The sequence below is a fragment of the Gadus morhua genome, chromosome 15 (genome assembly GCF_902167405.1).
Source record: "Gadus morhua chromosome 15, gadMor3.0, whole genome shotgun sequence".
In the NCBI taxonomy this organism is placed as follows: domain Eukaryota; kingdom Metazoa; phylum Chordata; class Actinopteri; order Gadiformes; family Gadidae; genus Gadus; species Gadus morhua.
Genome location: NC_044062.1, coordinates 8,279,405 through 8,301,345, shown reverse-complemented (window position 1 = coordinate 8,301,345; position 21,941 = coordinate 8,279,405). Strand labels below are relative to the sequence as shown.

The following is a 21,941-nucleotide window of genomic DNA, read 5'->3' as shown; positions in this document are numbered from 1 at the left end:
TGGTGCTAACCTTAATGTCGTACGATAAAAATTTCGGAAAATGTCGCCATTAGGGGGCGCCATAAATGTTGAAATTGTATATCTTCTAATTGGCCAAAGGAATGTTCTTCAAACTATGAGGAAACCATCAAGGGGCAAACCCGAGTCTATATAAAAATTATGGTCAAGAATTATTAATGTGGGCGGGAGTTATTTGGAAAAGGAAAATTGTCTTTGCAAAATTTCGCCACAAGAGGGCGCAAAAAAACGACGAAATAATACATCTCCTAATCGCCAATGGAATGTTCTGAAAACGCGTTTTGGGCTATAACTCCCACACCGAACCTCCCACAGTCAAAACCTTTATATCCACATGTTGTTCACGGTAGTGTTTTGAATACTTGCTTCGCGTTCTGCCGGTGAAACGCACATTTCTTGTCGCGTTGTGCCGGCGAAATGCACACTTCTTGGACCCCTGCATAACTGCTTGCAGTTCTAGTTATTATTATTCCCCCCTAGAAGTGGGCCCACAGCCCAAACCGTAAATGGTGACGACACGCCAATTGCATGACTAGATCCAGGTCCCTGAGTTCTAGGCAGACGACAAAATCCAGACACGCCGGCCACTAGGTGGCGCTATACCAAGGAATACGCGTTTGGGGCTATAACTCCCACACCGAACCTCCCACATTCAAAACCTTGTACACACATATTCACTGGAGTCTGCTGCATCTTTTGGCATAGGCCACGCCCATTTGCGTCTGGAATTTTTTTTCGCAAAATCGCGAAAACCGCAAAACTGTTTTTTCCCTAGTCCTCCCACATTTCTTGACCAATCGACACCAAACTTTGCACACAACATCTTCAGACGCACACGCAAAGAATGCATGAAACACTTTTTTGATGCGACCTTTGACGACGAAACTGTAGCGTTTTGAATATTGGTTTATTAGCTAAATTAGACGTGGAATATCAAAAATCCAAAGAAATCCAAAATTAGACATCGGAACGAGTCCAAATTGTACACACATGTTGGTGCTAACCTTAATGCCGTACGATAAAAATTTCGGAAAATTTCGCCATTAGGGGGCGCCATAAACGAGGAAATTGTATATCTTCTACAAAATTTAGCCGCGAAAACGCTACACTGACTTCTCGCTACACCTACCACAGTCAAATCCTTTGTATCCACAGGTTCAGGGTAGCGTTTTGAACACATGCTTCGCGTTGTGCCGGCGAAACGCACATTTCTTGTCGCGTTGTGCCGGCGAAATGCACACTTCTTGGACCCCTGCATAATTAGGGGTCCAAGCCAACAGGTTGGATCCCTATTGTTTTTGTAAGGATTTTTCTTATTAGGGGTCCAAGCCAACAGGTTGGATCCCTATTGTTTTTGTAAGGATTATTATTATTATTCCGACGTGCTAATCCTAAAAGTGTGCCCACAGCCCAAACCGTAAATGGTGCCGACACGCCAATTGCATGACTAGATCCAGGTCCCTGAGTTCTAAGCAGACGACAAAATCCAGACACGCCGAACACTAGGTGGCGCTATACCAAGGGAAAACGCGTTTGGGGCTATAACTCCCACACCGAACCTCCCACAGTCAAAAACTTGTACCCACATATTCACTGGAGTCTGCTGCATCTTTTGGCATAGGCCACGCCCATTTGCGTCTATAATTTTTTTTCGCAAAATCGCGAAAACCGCAAAACTGTTTTTTCGCTACTCCTCCCACATTTCCCGACCAATTGACACAAAACTTTGCACACGACATCTTCAGACGCACACGCAAAGAATGCACGAAACACTTTTTTGATGCGACCTTTGACGACGAAACGGTAGCATTTTGAATATTGGTTTATGAGCTAAATTAGACGTGGAAAATCAAAAATCCAAAGAAATCCAAAATTAGACATCGGAACGAGTCCAAATTTTACACACATGTTGGTGCTAACCTTAACGGCGTTCGATAAAAAATTCGGAAAATTACGCCCTCAGGGGGCGCAATAAACGAGGAAATTGTATATCTTCTAATTGGCCAAAGGAATGTTCTTCAAACTCAAGGGAAACCATCAAGGGGCAAACCCGAGCCTATATAGAAAATATGGCCGAGAATTATTAATGTGGGCGGGAGTTATTTGGCAAAGGATAATTCTCTTTGGAAAATTTTGCCACAGGGCGGCGCCAAAAAACGACGACATTGTCTATCTCCTATTTGGCCATGGAATGTTCTGAAAACGCGTTTTAGGCTATAACTCCCACACCGAAGCTCCCACAGTCAAAACCTTTATATCCACATGTTGTTCACGGTAGCGTTTTGAATACTTGCTTCGCGTTGTGCCGGCGAAATGCACATTTCTTGTCGCGTTGTGCCGGCGAAATGCACACTTCTTGGACCCCTGCATAACTGCTTGCAGTTCTAGTTAGGGGTCCAAGCCAACAGGTTGGATCCCTATTGTTTTTGTAAGGATTTTTATTATACTTCCCGCGGTGAAAGTGGAACCACAGCCCAAACCGTAAATGGTGCACACGCGCCAATTGCATGACTAGATCCAGAATCGGCACCGCTACTCAGATAACAAAATCCAGACACGCCGGCCACTAGGTGGCGCTATACCAAGGAATACGCGTTTGCGGCTATAACTCCCACACCGAACCTCCCAGAGTCCAAAAACTTGTACACACAGATGCACTGGAGTCTGCTGCATCTTTTGGCCTAGGCCACGCCCATTTGCGTCTAGGAATATTTTTCGCTAAATCGCGAAAACCGCAAAACTGTTTTTTCGCTACTCCTCCCACATTTCTTGACCAATCGACACCAAACTTTGCACACGACATCTTCAGACGCACACGCACAGAATGCACGAAACACTTTTTTGATGCGACCTTTGACGACGAAACGGTAGCGTTTTGAATATTGGTTTATTAGCTAAATTAGACGTGGAATATCAAAAATCCAAAGAAATCCAAAATTAGACATCGGATCGAGTCCAAATTTTACACACATGTTGGTGCTAACATTTATGTCGTTCGATAAAAAAAACGGAAAATTTCGCCATTAGGGGGCGCAATAAAAGAGGAAATTGTATATCTTCTACAAAATTTCGCCGCGAATACGCTACACTGACTTCTCGCTACTCCTACCACAGTCAAATCCTTTGTATCCACAGGTTCAGGGTAGCGTTTTGAACACATGCTTCGCGTTGTGCCGGCGAAACGCACATTTCTTGTCGCGTTGTGCCGGCGAAATGCACACTTCTTGGACCCCTGCATAACTGCTTGCAGTTCTAGTTATTATTCCTGCGCTAAATGTGGTACCACAGCCCAAACCGTAAATGGTGCCGACACGCCAATTGCATGACTTGATCCAGGTCCGGCACCGCTACTCAGATAACAAAATCCAGACACGCCGGCCACTAGGTGGCGCTATACCAAGGACAGACGCGTTAGGGGCTATAACTCCCACACCGAACCTCCCACATTCAAAACCTTGTACACACATATTCACTGGAGTCTGCTGCATCTTTTGGCCTAGGCCACGCCCATTTGCGTCTAGAAATATTTTTCGCAAAATCGCGAAAACCGCAAAACTGTTTTTTCGCTACTCCTTCCACATTTCTCGACCAATCAACACCAAACTTTGCACACGGCATCTTCAGACGCACACGCAAAGAATGCACGAAACACTTTTTTGATGCGACCTTTGACGACGAAACGGTAGCGTTTTGAATATTGGTTTATTAGCTAAATTAGACGTGGAATATCAAAAATCCAAAGAAATCCAAAATTAGACATCGGGTCGAGTCCAAATTTTACACACATGTTGGTGTTAACCTTAACGTCGTTCGATAAAAAATTCGGAAAAATTCGCCATTAGGGGGCGCAATAAACGAGGAAATTGTATATCGTCTGCAAAATTTCGCCGCGAAAACGCTACACTGACTTCTCGCTACTCCTACCACAGTCAAATCCTTTGTATCCACAGGTTCAGGGTAGCGTTTTGAACACATGCTTCGCGTTGTGCCGGCGAAACGCACATTTCTTGTTTTTATTATACTTCCCGCGCTAAAAGTGGGCCCACAGCCCAAACCGTAAATGGTGCCGACACGCCAATTGCATGATTAGATCCAGGTCCGGCACCGCTACTCAGATAACAAAATCCAGACACGCCGGCCACTAGGTGGCGCTATACCAAGGAAAGACGCGTTTGGGGCTATAACTCCCACACCGAAGCTCCCACATTCAAAACCTTGTACGCACATATTCACTGGAGTCTGCTGCATCTTTTGGCATAGGCCACGCCCATTTGCGTCTAGAATTTTTTTTCGCAAAATCGCGAAAACCGCAAAACTGTTTTTTCCCTACTCCTCCCACATTTCTTGACCAATCGACACCAAACTTTGCACACGACATCTTCACACGCACACGCAAAGAATGCATGAAAACACTTTTTTGATGCGACCTTTGACGACGAAACGGTATCGTTTTGAATATTGGTTTATTAGCTAAATTAGACGTGAAATATCAAAAATCCAAAGAAATCCAAAATTAGACATCGGATCGAGGCCAAATTTTACACACATGTTGGTGTTAACGTTAATGTCGTTCGATAAAAAAATCGGAAAATTTCGCCATTAGGGGGCGCAATAAACGAGGAAATTGTATATCTTCTACAAAATTTCGCCGCGAAAACGCTACACTGACTTCTCGCTACTCCTACCACAGTCAAATCCTTTGTATCCACAGGTTCAGGGTAGCGTTTTGAACACATGCTTCGCTTTGTGCCGGCGAAACGCACATTTCTTGTCGCGTTGTGCCGGCGAAATGCACACTTCTTGGACCCCTGCATAACTGCTTGCAGTTCTAGTTAGGGGTCCAAGCCAACAGGTTGGATCCCTATTGTTTTTGTAAGGATTTTTCCTATTATTATTATTCTTCCCCCCGTACTTGTGGGACTACAGCCCAAACCGTAAATGGTGCACACGCGCCAATTGCATGACTAGATCCAGGTCCGGCACCGCTACTCAGATAACCAAATCCAGACGCCCCGGCCACTAGGTGGCGCTATACCAAGGACAGACGCGTTTGGGGCTATAACTCCCACACCGAATCTCCCACATTCAAAAACTTGTACGCACAGATTCACTGGAGTCTGCTGCATCTTTTGGCATAGGCCACGCCCATTTGCGTCTATAATTTTTTTTCGCAAAATCGCGAAAACCGCAAAAATGCTTTTTCCCTACTCCTCCCACATTTCTTGACCAATCGACACCAAACTTTGCACACGACATCTTCAGACGCACGCGCAAAGAATGCAGGAAACACTTTTTTGATGCGACCTTTGACGACGAAACGGTAGCGTTTTGAATATTGGTTTATTAGCTAAATAAGACGTGGAATATCCAAAATCCCGAAAAATTCAAAATTACACATCGGATCGACTCCAAGTTTTACACACATGTTGGTGCTAACCTTTATGTCGTTCGATAAAAATTTCGGAAAATTTCGCCATTAGGGGGCGCAATAAACGAGGAAATTGTATATCTTCTACAAAATTTTGCCGCGAAAACGCTACACTAACTTCTCGCTACTCCTACCACAGTCAAATCCTTTGTATCCACAGGTTCAGGGTAGCGTTTTGAACACATGCTTCGCTTTGTGCCGGCGAAACGCACATTTCTTGTCGCGTTGTGCCGGCGAAATGCACACTTCTTGGACCCCTGCATAACTGCTTGCAGTTCTAGTTATTAGGGGTCCAAGCCAACAGGTTGGATCCCTATTGTTTTTGTAAGGATTTTTATTATACTTCCTTCGTTAGAAGTGGTACTACAGCCCAAACCGTAAATGGTGCACACAAGCCAATTACATGACTAGATCCAGGTCCGTGAGGTGACGGCAGACGACAAAATCCAGACATGCTGGCCACTAGGTGGCGCTATACCAAAGAAAACTTGTTTGGGGCTATAACTCCCACACCGAACCTCCCACAGTCAGAAGAGTTAGACACACAGATTCACTGGAGTCTGCCGCATCTTTTGGCATAGGCCACGCCCATTTGCGTCTAGGAATATTTTTCGCAAAATCGCGAAAACCGCAAAACTGTTTTTTCGCTACTCCTCCCACATTTCTCGACCAATCAACACCAAACTTTGCACACAACATCTTCAGACGCACACGCAAATAATGCATGAAACACTTTTTTGATGCGACCTTTGACGACGAAACGGTAGCGTTTTGAATATTGGTTTATTAGCTAAATTAGACGTGGAATATCAAAAATCCAAAGAAATCCAAAATTAGACATCAGATCGAGTCCACATTTTACACACATGTTGGTGTTAACCTTAACGTCGTTCGATAAAAAATTCGGAAAAATTCGCCTTTAGGGGGCGCCATAAACGAGGGAATTGTATATCTTCTACAGAATTTCGCCGCGAAAACGCAACACTGACTTCTCGCTACTCCTACCACAGTCAAATCCTTTGTATCCACAGGTTCAGGGTAGCGTTTTAAACACATGCTTCGCGTTCTGCCGGCGAAACGCACATTTCTTGTCGCGTTGTGCCGGCGAAATGCACACTTCTTGGACCCCTGCATAACTGCTTGCAGTTCTAGTTAGGGGTCCAAGCCAACAGGTTGGATCCCTATTGTTTTTGTAAGGATTTTTATTATACTTCCCGCGGTGAAAGTGGAACCACAGCCCAAACCGTAAATGGTGCACACGCGCCAATTGCATGACTAGATCCAGAATCGGCACCGCTACTCAGATAACAAAATCCAGACCCGCCGGCCACTAGGTGGCGCTATACCAAGGAATACGCGTTTGCGGCTATAACTCCCACACCGAACCTCCCAGAGTCCAAAAACTTGTACACACAGATGCACTGGAGTCTGCTGCATCTTTTGGCCTAGGCCACGCCCATTTGCGTCTAGGAATATTTTTCGCTAAATCGCGAAAACCGCAAAACTGTTTTTTCGCTACTCCTCCCACATTTCTTGACCAATCGACACCAAACTTTGCACACGACATCTTCAGACGCACACGCACAGAATGCACGAAACACTTTTTTGATGCGACCTTTGACGACGAAACGGTAGCGTTTTGAATATTGGTTTATTAGCTAAATTAGACGTGGAATATCAAAAATCCAAAGAAATCCAAAATTAGACATCGGATCGAGTCCAAATTTTACACACATGTTGGTGCTAACATTTATGTCGTTCGATAAAAAAAACGGAAAATTTCGCCATTAGGGGGCGCAATAAAAGAGGAAATTGTATATCTTCTACAAAATTTCGCCGCGAATACGCTACACTGACTTCTCGCTACTCCTACCACAGTCAAATCCTTTGTATCCACAGGTTCAGGGTAGCGTTTTGAACACATGCTTCGCGTTGTGCCGGCGAAACGCACATTTCTTGTCGCGTTGTGCCGGCGAAATGCACACTTCTTGGACCCCTGCATAACTGCTTGCAGTTCTAGTTATTATACTTCCCGCGCTAAAAGTGGGCCCACAGCCCAAACCGTAAATGGTGCCGACACGCCAATTGCATGACTAGATCCAGGTCCGGCACCGCTACTCAGATAACAAAATCCAGACACGCCGGCCACTAGGTGGCGCTATACCAAGGAAAGACGCGTTTGGGGCTATAACTCCCACACCGAACCTCCCACATTCAAAACCTTGTACACACATATTCACTGGAGTCTGCTGCATCTTTTGGCATAGGCCACGCCCATTTGCGTCTAGAATTTTTTTTCGCAAAATCGCGAAAACCGCAAAACTGTTTTTTCGCTACTCCTCCCACATTTCTCGACCAATCAACACCAAACTTTGCACACGACATCTTCAGACGCACACGCAAAGAATGCACGAAACACTCTTTTGATGCGACCTTTGACGACGAAACGGTAGCGTTTTGAATATTGGTATATTAGCTAAATTAGACGTGGAATATCAAAAATCCAAAGAAATCCAAAATTAGACATCGGATCGAGTCCAAATTTTACACACATGTTGGTGTTAACCTTATCGTCGTTCGATAAAAAATTCGGAAAAATTCGCCATTAGGGGGCGCAATAAACGAGGAAATTGTATATCGTCTACAAAATTTCGCCGCGAAAACGCTACACTGACTTCTCGCTACTCCTACCACAGTCAAATCCTTTGTATCCACATGTTCAGGGTAGCGTTTTGAACACATGCTTCGCGTCGTGCCGGCGAAACGCACATTTCTTGTCGCGTTGTGCCGGCGAAATGCACACTTCTTGGACCCCTGCATAACTGCTTGCAGTTCTAGTTCTACTTATTATTACTTTACTTTATTTATTATTATTTGCGATCTATTGATGCTACTTATTTTTTACATATTTGTATTTATTTTTTAAACACTTTTATTAACTTATCTTTATTACTTTATCTTGTATTGTTGCTGCTATGTGACTGTTGAGGAACCAAGCCCAAGAATTTTACTCTTGTGTACTTAAGATAAGATAAGTAAAAGTGACTCTTGGTGAGGTCATGAGTGCCGCTGGCTGAACGGAATGGATTGGTCTCTTACCCGGCTGTAGTCTGGGAAGGTCTTGTCACATTTGTCGTCCAGCTGGAGAGAGACACAAAACTACAATGAGTACGATGGATTTAAAGAGAACAGGTTGGACCGAGGTGGCCCGTGCGTGGAGGACGGAGACGGTCTCTTCCCGTGGATCCGGTGGCTCCTTTAGGAGCGGAGCTGTGGTTAATCGAGGAGTTAGATCGTGATGGAGGTCAGGGTCTGTCGCTCGATGGGAGAGCGGCTCTGAACTCAAAAAGCAGAGCAGACCGGCTCAGAGTCCAGACACACTTGATTAGGAAAACAGGGACACGATTGACTCCCTCAACACCATGCCGTCACACAACAACACACAGCACACACAACAAACACCAACACGGGTGTCTTTTCTTTTTTCTTCCTCATTTATACCGCGCTTTTCTAACCACTGGCCTCTCAAAGTGCTTTACATTATTGCGTGACATTCACACATTCATGCACACATTCACACACCGAATGCGGAGTCAACAATGCAGGGCGACAGCGCCAGGAGCAGTTAGTGTGAGGTGTCTTGCTAAGGGGTACCTCGACACTCTAGGAGAAGCCGGGGATCGAACCAGCAACCTTCTGGTTACCAGCCGACCTGCTCCACCTCCTGAGCCACATGCCACCCCTGTCCCGTCCATAAGGGGACAGCAGAACCCTGAACTCTGTTTTAGTAGGAACCACTCTGGGGGTCGATCGTCCAAGGCAGTCATGCTGGCCATCTGTTAGTGGGGTCATCCAGGGTCATGGGTCACACGGCCCTCGGGGTCAGGCCACTTACAAAGTCCAGGTCGGGGATGCTGAGATCGTCCAGGTCGGACACGACGCTGCCCCGGCGGTTGGAGCGGCTGAAGTAGTCCGCCGCCGACTCGCTGATGTCAGAGAAGTCCGAGGACTGCTCGGTGCACGAGAGGCCAGACCACACGTACGCAACCGTACACATGCACACACGCACACGGGAGCCCGTGACACACACACGCACGCAAACACAAACACGAGAGCCCGCAACACACACACACGCGCACACACACACAAACATGAGAGCCCACAACACACATACACACACACACAACAGCCCGCACACACGCACATACACACGAGAGCCCGGGCCATACGTACACACACACACACACACACACACACACACACACACACACACACACGAGAACCCGCGACACACATACGGGCAAACACACTTACGCGCAAACACACACACACACATTTGGGGAAAGACATGAAGACAAGAAAAAGGTGACAGAGCAGTGAAGGAGAAGATATAGAAAGTAGGAAATAGCAATGAAAAAGTTCATGAAAAACAGCGAAAAAAAGCCTGTACGCCATATTGACCCATTGCGCTAAAATCACAGCAACACTGCGAACCAGCTAGCAAATGGTATGACATAACCAACTAACGCATCATCAACTAGTGGGTCGACAGTGGGCGGTGCCTAGTGAACTGATGATGAGGATAGTGGGCGGGGCCTCACCACACTGTCTCTGCGGCCTCGGCTGTAGCGGTCCTGGGACACCGTGCTGACCGAGTCATCGTCTGAGGACTTGATGGGGAACAACACACACACAGTGAGGGTCCTCTCCCCGTCAACACACACACAAACACACACACACGCACACACCAGAGCAATAACTGGGTCACACCGATGAGGACGATGCCCTGTAGGGTGCAGCTCCCGATTCATGCGATTATATTAGGATGTACGTCCATAACCCGGGAGAGACGGGGCTCTCTGCTGTTCCCTGTACAGTAGCCTTCGCAGCATCATGGTATCTCTACTCAAACTGACACAAACACCATGCGGTATACAGGAACAGGTCCGAGATAGTTCATCACGTTCTGGTGCACATGTTGGAGATGAGGTCTCTGGTGGAGACCGTGGGCATGGTGAGGGTGTGAGTAGCGGTGTTGCATGTGTGGGAGGTGCATGTGAGGATGAGTGAGTGAGAATGAGTGAGTGAGTGAGTGAGTGAGTGGTGCATGTGAGGATGAGTATGTGTGTGTGTGTGTGTGTGGGGGGGGGGGGGGTTGGCAGACGACATGCAGGGGCGGGGGTGGAGGGACCTCACCACAGGGCTGCTGCGGGCGGACCAGCTGTACTCAGAGGGCTGTGGAGAGTGGGGTGGGAGAGGAGGTGGAGGGTGGGGTGGGTGGAGGGTGGAGGGTGGAGGAGGTGGTGGAGGGTGGAGGGTGGTACACTGTTAGAATGAGGTCGCACATCGGGTCAGAGGTAGTGATATAGTGGAGAGGCTGCTTGCTGGACACACACACACACACGAGAGACTCACAGCCTTAGAACTGTAGCCTGAGCCATAGACGCCCGCGTCATCGTGAACTGAGGCCTGGGGGGGGGAGGAGCACAGTATCAGAGAGGGCGGCATGAATCCCACAGTCAGCAGTCTTCTCTTCCTCATGCAGCGAGAGTCAAACACAAAGCCCGCTTCCTGGTTCTCGCCCGGTTTATGTCAGTGTTGCAAGGGAGGGTGGGGTAGAGAAAGTAAACGGTTTGCCACTAGGCCCCGGCCTCCGTGAGGAGCAACACTACTCCCTGGCCCCACACCAAGTGCCCCGAGGGTGTGCGAGAGCTAAATATAGCCCGCCGCACACGGGCCCAGGCATCCAATGTGATATGGACGTGCTAATGCTATGTCTGCGCGAGTTTCAGAGGGGTGTGGTTGGTGGTTTCAGGGGCTGTCAGGGGGGGGGTTAACTTGTCAAAGGGTAACTAGAGTCATGCTGCGGGGTGGGTTGGGGGGTCTGGCGCGATGCCGTGGACTGACCATGCTGTAGCTACGGGCCAGGCCTGAGCCTGCGGTGGTGGAGGCGGAGGAGGGGGTGGTGGTGACGGCGGCGGTGGTGGAGTTGGTGGAGACCTGGAGGTGGACGGGGCAGCGAAAGGTCAAGGTTCAGGAGTTGAAGAGTGGGAGAAGGCGGTTTGGGTTTGAGGTCTGACCTGCAGTGGGATTAGGATGTGCAGCCACTGTGTGTGTGTGTGTGTGTGTGTGTGTGTGTGTGTGTGTGTGTGTGTGTGTGTGTGTGTGTGTGTGTGTGTGTGTGTGTGTGTGTGTGTGATCCCTGTTTCTAATCTATCTACGAGGCTTTGGGCAAATATGCACTGGAGGCCTTTGCATGGATTCAAATCGTCGGGCAGACAGTCTCTCTTTATCGCTAGGCTCTAGAGTGGATATTGTACAGCACAGCTGCATTAGCCCTTACGTCTGCCGTGAGACGGACAGTGTGTCTAGGAGACTGATGCAGTACACCAGCCATAAACTCCTGATACAACCGTAGAGATTTATTATTGCCGTTAAGCCCGAGCGATAAAGATAGGCGTTCTCTGGGCTGGGTAAAGTTTATAATGTTGGATGCCAACCCAGGATGAGAAGCAGTAGAAGTGAGACTGCCCTGTGCTTTTATGCGTGTGCAATTGCGTGTGTGTGTGCAATATGTGCGTGCATGTGTCTGGCGTGCATGTGCGTGTATGTGCATGTGTTTGAGTGTGCATGTCTACCTTGTGTGTGCGTTCATGTGTGTACATGTCTATGAGTACGTGTGTGCGTTTGTGTGTAGGGGCTGGGTGTGGGAGCACCAACCCGGGGCTGATAAGAGGTCATAGGCTGGTATGAGGTCATTGGCTGATATGAGCTGATGGAAGACGGAGTTTTGGACTTGGCGGTGAGGCTGCTGTACTTCCTCTGATCGTGGTACAGCCCAGTCTAGGAAGAGCCCCAAACACAACAGATGAGACAGGTTACACACACACACACACACACACACACACACACACACACACACACACACACACACACACACACACACACACACACACACACACACACACACACCTCCTAAAGACGTTCATTCTTAGTCAATCCTTATGCAGAGGAGCGCTAAAGCAACACAGAATCTTCCTGTTCCATCAACAGTGAAAGTAAAGAAGCTCTGTAGCATCGATTCTTGCAGCGGGAGGCTCATATGCTAACGGGGGAACAGGGGAACAGGGATGGGAAAACACTGACCAGCAGATCCTTCCTGGAGGAGGAGGAGCTGATGGACGAGGCCTTCCTATGGCCCTGCAGGTCACTGTACACAGAGCTCTGCCCCACGGCGGAGACACAAAACACCAACGTCAGCACAACGCAAACTACAGAGACAATGGCCTAGCAGGAAGCGTGTAGCACGTAGCGCGGATACATACAGTGGAGCGGGAGCTCTTCAGCCCAGACGTGGTGGAGAGGCTGTCGGACTGGAGAGAGAGCGAGGGACAGAGAGAGAGAGAGTGTTGACCGTGGAAGGTTCAACATCTGGTGCACTCGAGTCTGACTTTCAGCATGCTGTAAGATTTGTGCTTCATGCTACAAATCATAATTTGGAAAAACAACAGTTCATATTTTTGCTAGAAGCCTACAGTCTACTGTATGAGTAACAGAACGACGACGATTATAATGGTTTATCTTGCGTTGAAAATATTTGGGGAAGGTTAATCTTTCGGCACCTCACGCATAACATTGGATGAAAGTACCAAGAACAGCTGAGGCCTGAAGAAAATGTGTGCGATGTGAAATGTATCGCCATTAAAATGAAGGAAATCCTGCTTTTTCACTGCTTGGTTATCAGCAACGCATTATACAGTTATGTATCAAAAGCCTACACTTTAACAACGCCATCCATCAACCCATTATACAACCAGCGTCTGACTACAGTGTGTCTTTAATTGTAACTAACTAAAGTGGGCTGTGCATAAAGTGGTTGTAACAAAAGCTGCAAACCTGCAGATGATCATGGTGTTATACAAAGCGGGCCGCCATCGCCTTCAAACTACTAAAACATACGCGGTTGATTATCATCATCACTTTTTATTGAAGAAGATGCATGCCCTCACACACGCATGCAGAAACTCAGAAACCTACCAAGAGGTCTTTCCTATGGGAACTGGACCTGCTCTCAGATCTCTTTTGAGAGCTTAGGTCTCGCACCGAAGAAGACGTGGACTTGAGATCGAGAACAGAAATGAAGATTGAAAACATGAGGCTCAAGCTTCTAAAAAGGTGAGCACATTGTACAGAGACCCCCATCAACACTTTCTCTTCAACTTGCGCACCAGTACACCAAACATAGAGGCCTTTCTCACATGGCTCACAATACACAGTCTCCATAAGAGCGGACCAGCATGTCTGCTTCATGATGCCCATATGTACACACCCTGTAGCTGCGGACCGACATGAGGTCATCGTCCAGGCCCTGTGGACGGGGGGGGGGGGGGGGAGACGTGGAGGAGGAAAGTACAGAGAGAATCGTTATGAACAAGGGACCTGGAGGGGGGTGAATGATGTGAAAGAGGAGAGAGAGGAAAGAGAGGGCTGAATGATAAGATAAAAAGGACAGAGAGAGGGGCGAGTGATAAGTAAGAGGAGAGAGAGGTGAATGATGTGAAAGAGGAGAGAGAGGGGCGAGTGATAAGAAAGGAGAGAAAGAGAGGGGCGAGTGATAAGAAGAGGAGAGAGAGGGACGATAAGAAAGAGGAGAGAGAGGGGCGAACGATAAGAAAGAGGAGAGAGAAGGAACAGGCAGAAGAGAGGACAGTGGATACCGACCCGCCGTTGATAGCCGCTATACCGACTACTACTAGTGGTGGTTCTGGCCTTCTCAGTGTCGGCCTGGAGGAGAGGAGAACTAGAAGTAAGGACCACAGGTGAGGACCACAGGAGGCCAAGACTGAATGCATGAAGCCCAATAGCTCCAACCCGACGGAGGGTAAAGCCAAACCCATGCCAACGATGCAGAGCATGTTCACAACAGTTAATTTCAAAAACAAGCCAGGTGTTTAGTCACACGTTTCAACCAACGTCCAGTTCAAGGGAGCGGCTCGTTTTTCTCATTTCAAAAAAGCAACAGAACTTAGTTCTGGTGTGTTAACACTCCACCACCATCGCACGCCAACGGCAATCGAGAACTCAACCTGGTTATTTGAAACAACTCTTTCTCTCCGCATCTTTAAAAACCATGCAGTCGAGTCACAAAGTCTCTTATAATAAGGCAGACAGACAGACAGGCAGGCAGACACACCGTATCCAAAACAAACAGAGCCCAGTGGCATTCTGCCAGGGAGCTAAAGTGCTGTTAAAGTGAGTCCGTTCTACTCTGGCCATTGCCAGTCAAGCGGGTCTTTAGTACAGCAAACAGCCACACAGCGAGGAGGGGGGGTAGCTCGAGCTGCTCCCCGACCCCCCAGGACCTACCATCCACTGGTGGATCTGACCCCATTTACGGCCCCCACTTCCAGACGAAGAGTGGTAAGGGAGCTGGATAGAGACAGGTAGAAGAGACAGTGTGGAGCGGACACACACACACACACACACACACACACACACACACACACACACACACACACACACACACACACACACACACACACACACACACACACACAATCATACTTTCGCTGCGTCAGGTGATGTCTAAAGTACACAAGTCATGTCAGGAGTGTCCAGGAAGGGAGAGAAAGGGAAACCAGCTCCACTGTTGACTCTCTGTGGAACAAAGAGGTTACCTCATCGGTCACCACACAGGTTTGAAGAACCGGAGCACTGTTCCAAAGTTACACTGAGAGCGGAGCGATAGCACATATTGATCTTTCCCCTGTGACGCTCTGAACACCACACAGCGGTGGTTTCCAACCTCTCAGGAGTTTGGGCACACCGCGCTCCCAACCAGAAACACAAGGACAACTAACTTAAAAGGCACAGAACATTTGTTAGGACGAATTTCAGCTCGGGTATGACCAGATTAAAGATACTGGGTTATTAGCAATGTTGGCATCGATTTACACACGGCAGACTGTCCACAACCAGTGTCACGTGGAGACTCATGAGTAAATAATGAATGAATAATAATATTGTATTGAAAGTAGGGCTGGGTATTGCCAGGTACCTCACAATTCAATTTTATTCTTTAGGTCTTGATTCGATTCGATATCGATTCGATTTGATATTGATCCAATTGCTTCGATATCGATTCAATAATACGTGCAGATGACAAAAATACCTAAATATTATTTAGAATTAACTATTTCAAAATTAAGTTCATTGTGTTTTAACAATCAAAAAGGGAATACACCATTGTATAGTGTTGATCCTGAGCTAAACTTGCAGCATAAAAGTAACAATCATAACATGGACAAATGTAAAAGGGCATGTACATTTAGGCATACTCGCTTCTGGATACAATGACTGAGTATGCTTTTAATGGAAATAATCGATTTCAAAAGAATTCTGAATCGAAATTGAATCGAGAACAAATAAATCGCAGTGCATTGATGAATCGATATTTTAACCCAGCCCTAATTGAAAGTGAATTGCATTACTTGGAAGAATGACTCGATAAGGGAAACAAGCCTAGGCCCACCTAGATCGCCCTCAAGGGACACACTGGTTTGGAGACACTGCCGTGGAGGATAAAACGGAAGAAAAGAGAGGGGGAGAGACTAAGAGAGAGTAAGACTGGAGAAGCTAGAGAATTAACACGGGGGGGGGAAACCGGCAGCTATGGAAATGTTTCGTAGCCAAGGACAGCCGAAGGAGGCCTGATTTGTTTGCTCCATCTTAAGGAATCACTAGACACCCTCCAGCCCAAATGAGATCCTCGCGGTGGAACAGACTTTCCTTTGTGTGTATACACGCTGGGTTCCGTATTTATGCTGGACCGGGGAGGGAAAATCAAACGCACACTGAGAGGGACCTGGCGGAGGTCTCCGCCGTGGCCTATATTAAGAGCAGGAGGAGTGACGCCATGTCTTGGCCCTCGCAGGGACAGTGGCCAGTGGTTAGCTGGGCCGCTCGGTGGCTCGGCGTTCCGCTCGCTGGGTCTTACCTCCTTCTGCTGCCGTTCCAGTTCCCTCATGCGGATGTCCCTGGCCTCCGCCCGCGCGGCCCTCTTCGCCGCCAGCCTGGCCTCTGCCTGAGGAGGGAGAGAGTTCGCACACACACACACACACACACACACACGGTTAGCCGCGCGTGGAAACTGGAGGGCTCTACGTCGTCAAGGCAACCGGACCACAATGTGCAAAGCAATAGGAATAATGGTGTAAGGAAAACGTTTTGGAAGGCAATGATGACACAGGCTGAGGGTGAATGGGAGAGGTATGAACACATTAGTTTCTGACTTCTTTTTGAGTGCTTAGTCAAAGTATGCATAGTTGGTTTGAGTTTTTAGTTTGTCTCACATTAACCTGGCCTTTTAGCAGCCCCTTGACAAACATGAGCTACAGTGGGCTGCTCAATGTCACTTGCACAGCAAATAGACTGTTTGCTTTGATAGATTCTTTATACAAATTCTCCTATCCTCCCATTTACGTGCCTTCCTTGGAACTGCCCCCCAGAATGACTAGATCAGATCTATGTTGTACATCCAAACCTTATTCTTACACCAATAACAATGTCATACTACTGTAACATTGTAGGAAAATGTCTGTTACTGAAAGCCCAGTATTTACATTATATTTCCATCACTATCTTGAACAATATTATTGGAGATTTCCATAAAGTCGGATGAATGCTACTAATAAAAGTTGTAATACTACTACGATAGCCATGGTCATCATCACACAGCCGACACACAAAACCAAAGATGCTGTCCTTCTGTCAGGAGTCATGTATCCTTTCATCCCTGGGATTCCTTTCTTGAACAACAGCCTCGCAATACATCAGAGTGTAATGAACTGCAGACATTGACTGACAAGAGCATACAGCACCGTTTGCCCTGGCTGAGTCACAGCTCCAGAATACTGCAGAGCAACAACCAGAGGGCCTGGGATGGCTCACCATCACCAGCAACAACATGTGCTAAGCATCAGCTCCAGGGAGGCTCATGTTAGGACCCCATGCGGGGGGGTTTGGGGGGGGGATGTCAATGGTGAACAAACAAACAGAATCCGATTGGGTAAACTGGGCTTCGACATGGCCTCATTTCGCCCAGTAAACAGTTAAAAAGAGCAAAGTTATGGCACTGGTTTCAACGAGCAGAATACTCATGCACTCAAGCAAAAGTAGCGCATAAACCCAGAATGGAGAACAGACCGTTTTTTTTTTACGAGGTCTTTTATCAACACCTCGTGCCTCATCAATCTTTCCTGAGAGGAAGGGACAAGAAGCGAGACCCATTGCGCCACCGGCCCCCTGCTGTGCTGAGTCAAGGCCAGGATGAACAGGGGAGCTCATTTTCCAGGGAAACACAGCAGTGGGGGGTTGATCCAAGCAAGACCCTACAGTACCCACCCGCGGCGGCATGTGGCTCAGGAGGTCGGGTTGGCTGGCAAACGGAAGGTTGCTCGTTCGATACCCGGCTCCTCCTAGCTAGAGTGTTGAGGTGTCCCCGAGAAAGACACCTCACCCTACACTGCTCCCGACAAGCTAGCTCTCGCCTTGCATTGCCGACACCGTCGTCGGTGTGTCAATGTGTGTATTAACCTTTGTAAGTCGCTTTGGATGAAAGTGTCTGCTAAATGCCCCAAATGTAAAGGGAATCGCAGCAGGGGGGGGGGGGGTCTGATACAAACCAGACCTGACAGTACTCAGCCTGCAGGGGGTTGCTGTCAGCAGGACTCTGCTCAGCCCTTCCTCGTCCCCTGGTCTCCATTAGCATTAATGCCTTTTTAAAACTAAACATTCCGCCTGTAAAAGACAATGCCACAATGACTCCCCCACACAGCTCATCCTCTTTATCTTCCCCTGGAGCGTGGGGCCATAAATACTGGGCATTTCCTATCAGTATCTGGCCGCTGCTGACAACTGGGGACAGAATTCCAGTGAAGGCTTATCAGGGCTGCCAAAGTGCAGGGCATGTTTGGCCGTGGGCTGTTCCTGTTGGGAATGGTCCAAAGTTGTGTTGTTGGTGCTCTTTGTCTCGCTTGTATGTGGAGAAGTCACCTTAACTGGTTTTGTTTACCCACAAGAAAAACGTTGTTAACGTTGCAAACGTTGAGTCATAATGATTACGATTCAACTTTAGCAATTGGCGTCCACGGAAACGTTGCCTTGGGAGAGAGTACTTCAACAGTCATAAAGGCAAGATAAAACCACGCCTTTTTATATGAGATCCAAGATGAGGGAAACCACGTCCTAGAGGGCACTCCGTTCTGCTGCAGGAGGTTTAGAAAGGACAATGCAGGCTTCAAACACAACAAGTCCTGTTGGCTAATTAGGTTACGTTGTCATTCAGAAACCTTTAGCCATGGCTTCACTGTCTGCACAAAAGAGGAGTTAATCAGTTCATAATGAGATGGCTTACTGGTATTGAACATAGCGATTTTCATGATAGAAGAATCAACTCTATGACCAAACCAAACTTGGAAAGCACTTGGTGCTACCTTGCTAAGTGCATTCCATGTGTGTTTTCATAATGACATCCCACTAGCAAGAACCAACAATCATCAGTCAGGTGGAAGTGTCGCCATTCTCAGTAACCATCAGTGAGCAGCAAAATGTCAATACCCTGTCCTGAGGGTGGTTGGCTACTGTGGTGGGCACAAAAAAAAAGACCTGCTTTCTATGACCATGTACAGGGATGAGACGGAAACAAGTTGTGTGTGTGTGTGTGTATGCGTGTGTGTGTCTGTCTCTCTGTCTGTCTGTCTTCCGTCCCGGAGACAGACTGCAGCCCTAGGGGAGCGGGGTTGGGGTGCCTGTGTGTGTCCCTAAGTGTGTGTTTGTACACTTGTGTGTGTGTGTGTCTGTATGTATACCTGTGTGTGTGTGTGTGTGTGTGTGTGTGTGTGTGTGTGTGTGTGTGTGTGTGTGTGTGTGTGTGTGTGTGTGTGTGTGTGTGTGTGTGTGTGTGTGTGTGTGTGTGTGTGTGTGTGTGTGTGTGAGCCCAACCAGCAGACAGCCGGCGGGGAGCGGTGGTGGCAGTGGGCGGTGGGCCTGTGTTCCCTGCACCTGTCCGACCGTGTGACCTCCTCTGCACAGCAGCACAGCTGAGTCCGACGTCTCGGCCTCTATCTATAGCTCTGTCTGCTAGGCCTACAGCTCTCACAGCGCCCTCATCATGGGGCCCGGGACCGGGGGGGGCTCGGGGGCTCGGGGGGGGGGGGGGGGTGGAATCTGAGCAGAGCCAGAAGTGCACCATCACACACCTCCATCACCGCCATGCATCAGGGACGCTGGCACCTCCTTCTCCCTGGGCGCCGTGACTCAGTGTGCCGATGCGTGTGGGAGTATTTATACATGCCGCATACTGCCAACCGTGTCTCTATTATGATTTCATTTGGGTTAAAAGAACAGTCATTCCCTTTAGTTGTAGCACATGAGAAATGCGCTGCTCAGAAGACTCTTTGCTTTGGTGATAGTCTTTATACAAATCCTTCCATTGTCCTCTCACATTTAGGTGCCTTTCTTGGAACTGCCCACCAGAATGACTATCAGATCCATGTGGTTCATGGAAACCTTATTCGTATGCCAAAAACATTGTCATACTACTGTAACATTGGAGGATAATGTGTTACTGAAAGCCCAGTGTTTACATTATATATCACAATATTTGATCAATATAGCCTTTCATATAACCAGCTAACTGGCTTCAATACATGTAGTGACAGTATCAAGCCTTACAATCTGATCTTCAACTGATTTGATCATTAACTAGGTCAGCAGGCTTCTCAAATGTGTGAGTAGAGTAGACTATTATATAAGCTGAAATAGCCATTACGTAACTAGTTTAAAACACTTTATCACTGAGGCCTGGTCTGGAGTAAAGTGTCAAACCGCAGAGGCCGCAGCCAAACAGAACATGTACAAGTGTCAATTTCACAGCTCAGGGTTTAAATCATACACTGCATGAGTGCAGGCGTCCAACGCTGCACAAACAAGAGTAGTACTGGGCCAAGACAGCCTTGATTACCATCAAACACCATCAGATCCTAATGTCGGCCATGATGTGAGGGGATTCTAATGTTTTAGAATGACGGTAAGGCAAGTGTCCTCCAAAGCAAGGCTATGGAGGGCAGGGCTCAAATTCAACAGCTTTTGTCTGCCGTGGTCTGTGCCAAGCACCAGCAGAACTCGCTCTCACCACTCGAGGCCGGGCATGAATAACCCACGATAGAAATTAGAAAGTTGCTACGTTTCACAGCACTATATTGGAAAGTGGGGAAGTGTCTGAGGTTTCCGGGCTGAGCTAATGCCCGCCGTTTTTGCACACGCGCAGAGCCAACGTCAACGAGGTTCATTCCAGAAAAACTGATTCATTCAGAGACCAACTGGGTGGTGCCGATGACTCATGTTTCTATGATCGGCCTGCATGACTATAAAGGGAGCAAATGGAGCCCTGCGCTGAGTGCAAGTGCACGGGGCTTGGAGCGACAGACCGGGATGGAACATTCTTTAACTGTATCAAGGCAGCCATAGGGAGCTGAGTGAGACGATTTACGAAGGCTTCAGGGAGGGAAACCGGAACCCTTGGGCTCCGACACTCGGAGACAAGCAACAATAACAGTCTTACAAAATCACCCGAACACAACATTAAAATATGGATGTAATGGGAGTGATTTGTGCCTCAGATCCACATGTTTTCACCCTGTACACTGACCAATCCGCTTGGTCTGGGGAAAAGCAAAGGAATGGCATCCCTGTGTGTAACAAAACGGAATGATCTACTCCAGGCAAGTCAACACAGGCCAGGTTGTCTCCCTCACATTGCTTTCTCTGACGCCGCCCCCGCCCCCGCCACCCTCCTTCCTCCTCCTAAAGCCAAATCACGACAAGTCAAGTCAATCCCCAAAAGCAGCTGTCTCCCTTGCTCCGGCTGCAGCAGTGTTTAGTGAAGAGAGAACCTGAATATCCACATGTCATGAGCAGAAAGACCATCGCCCAACAAAGGCCAGCAGTGTGTGAAAATGTGGGCCTGAGGGACCCTTCGGCTCAACTCCTGTTCCATGGTCATCCATTCTTTGACCAGACTGCATTTATACAGTGCTTTTCTAACCAGCGGCCACTCAAAGCACTTAACAATATAGCCTAACATTCACCCATTCATGCACGCAGACAGCGGAGTCCACCATGCAAGGCGACAGACATCTCGTCGGGAGCAGTTAGGGTGAGATGTCTTGCAGAATGACACCTCGACACTCAGCTAGGAGGAGCAGGGGATCGAACTAGCAACGATCTGGTTAACCGCCAACCCGCTCTATCTCCTGGGCCACAAGCTGCCTGAACATCATTGATGCATTTTCCTTATTCAATCTATTCGTTTCCGCCGCTACCCTGGTAACGGCAGAAAGAGGCGGATATTATGTAAACATTATTTTCCGTGTCGATTGCATGTTTATCAGTGATGAGCAGCAGGATGGGCTGGTTGTGCAGGGACCTGAACTCA

General features: G+C 47.9%; 1 protein-coding gene across 16 annotated transcripts in view; it reads right to left on the bottom strand.

Moving 5' to 3' along the window:
• lrrfip2 (leucine rich repeat (in FLII) interacting protein 2) overlaps positions 1-21,941 on the bottom strand; it is a 36,980-nt gene that overhangs the window by 13,404 nt on the left and 1,635 nt on the right. For 6 of the 16 annotated variants that reach the window (XM_030378848.1, XM_030378854.1, XM_030378850.1 and 3 more), the window contains exons 3-16: positions 16,443-16,529; positions 14,813-14,875; positions 14,168-14,230; positions 13,776-13,814; positions 13,484-13,564; positions 12,772-12,819; positions 12,593-12,670; positions 12,167-12,289; positions 11,354-11,446; positions 10,862-10,915; positions 10,643-10,681; positions 10,048-10,116; positions 9,342-9,455; positions 8,546-8,587 (exon numbers count right to left, since the gene is read on the bottom strand). In XM_030378848.1, coding sequence (XP_030234708.1) covers positions 8,546-8,587; positions 9,342-9,455; positions 10,048-10,116; positions 10,643-10,681; positions 10,862-10,915; positions 11,354-11,446; positions 12,167-12,289; positions 12,593-12,670; positions 12,772-12,819; positions 13,484-13,564; positions 13,776-13,814; positions 14,168-14,230; positions 14,813-14,875; positions 16,443-16,529 — 993 coding nt within the window. The remainder of the gene's footprint in view (positions 1-8,545; positions 8,588-9,341; positions 9,456-10,047; positions 10,117-10,642; positions 10,682-10,861; positions 10,916-11,353; positions 11,447-12,166; positions 12,290-12,592; positions 12,671-12,771; positions 12,820-13,483; positions 13,565-13,775; positions 13,815-14,167; positions 14,231-14,812; positions 14,876-16,442; positions 16,530-21,941) is intronic. The other 10 variants (XM_030378859.1, XM_030378861.1, XM_030378860.1 and 7 more) reach the window with 5 other exon arrangements.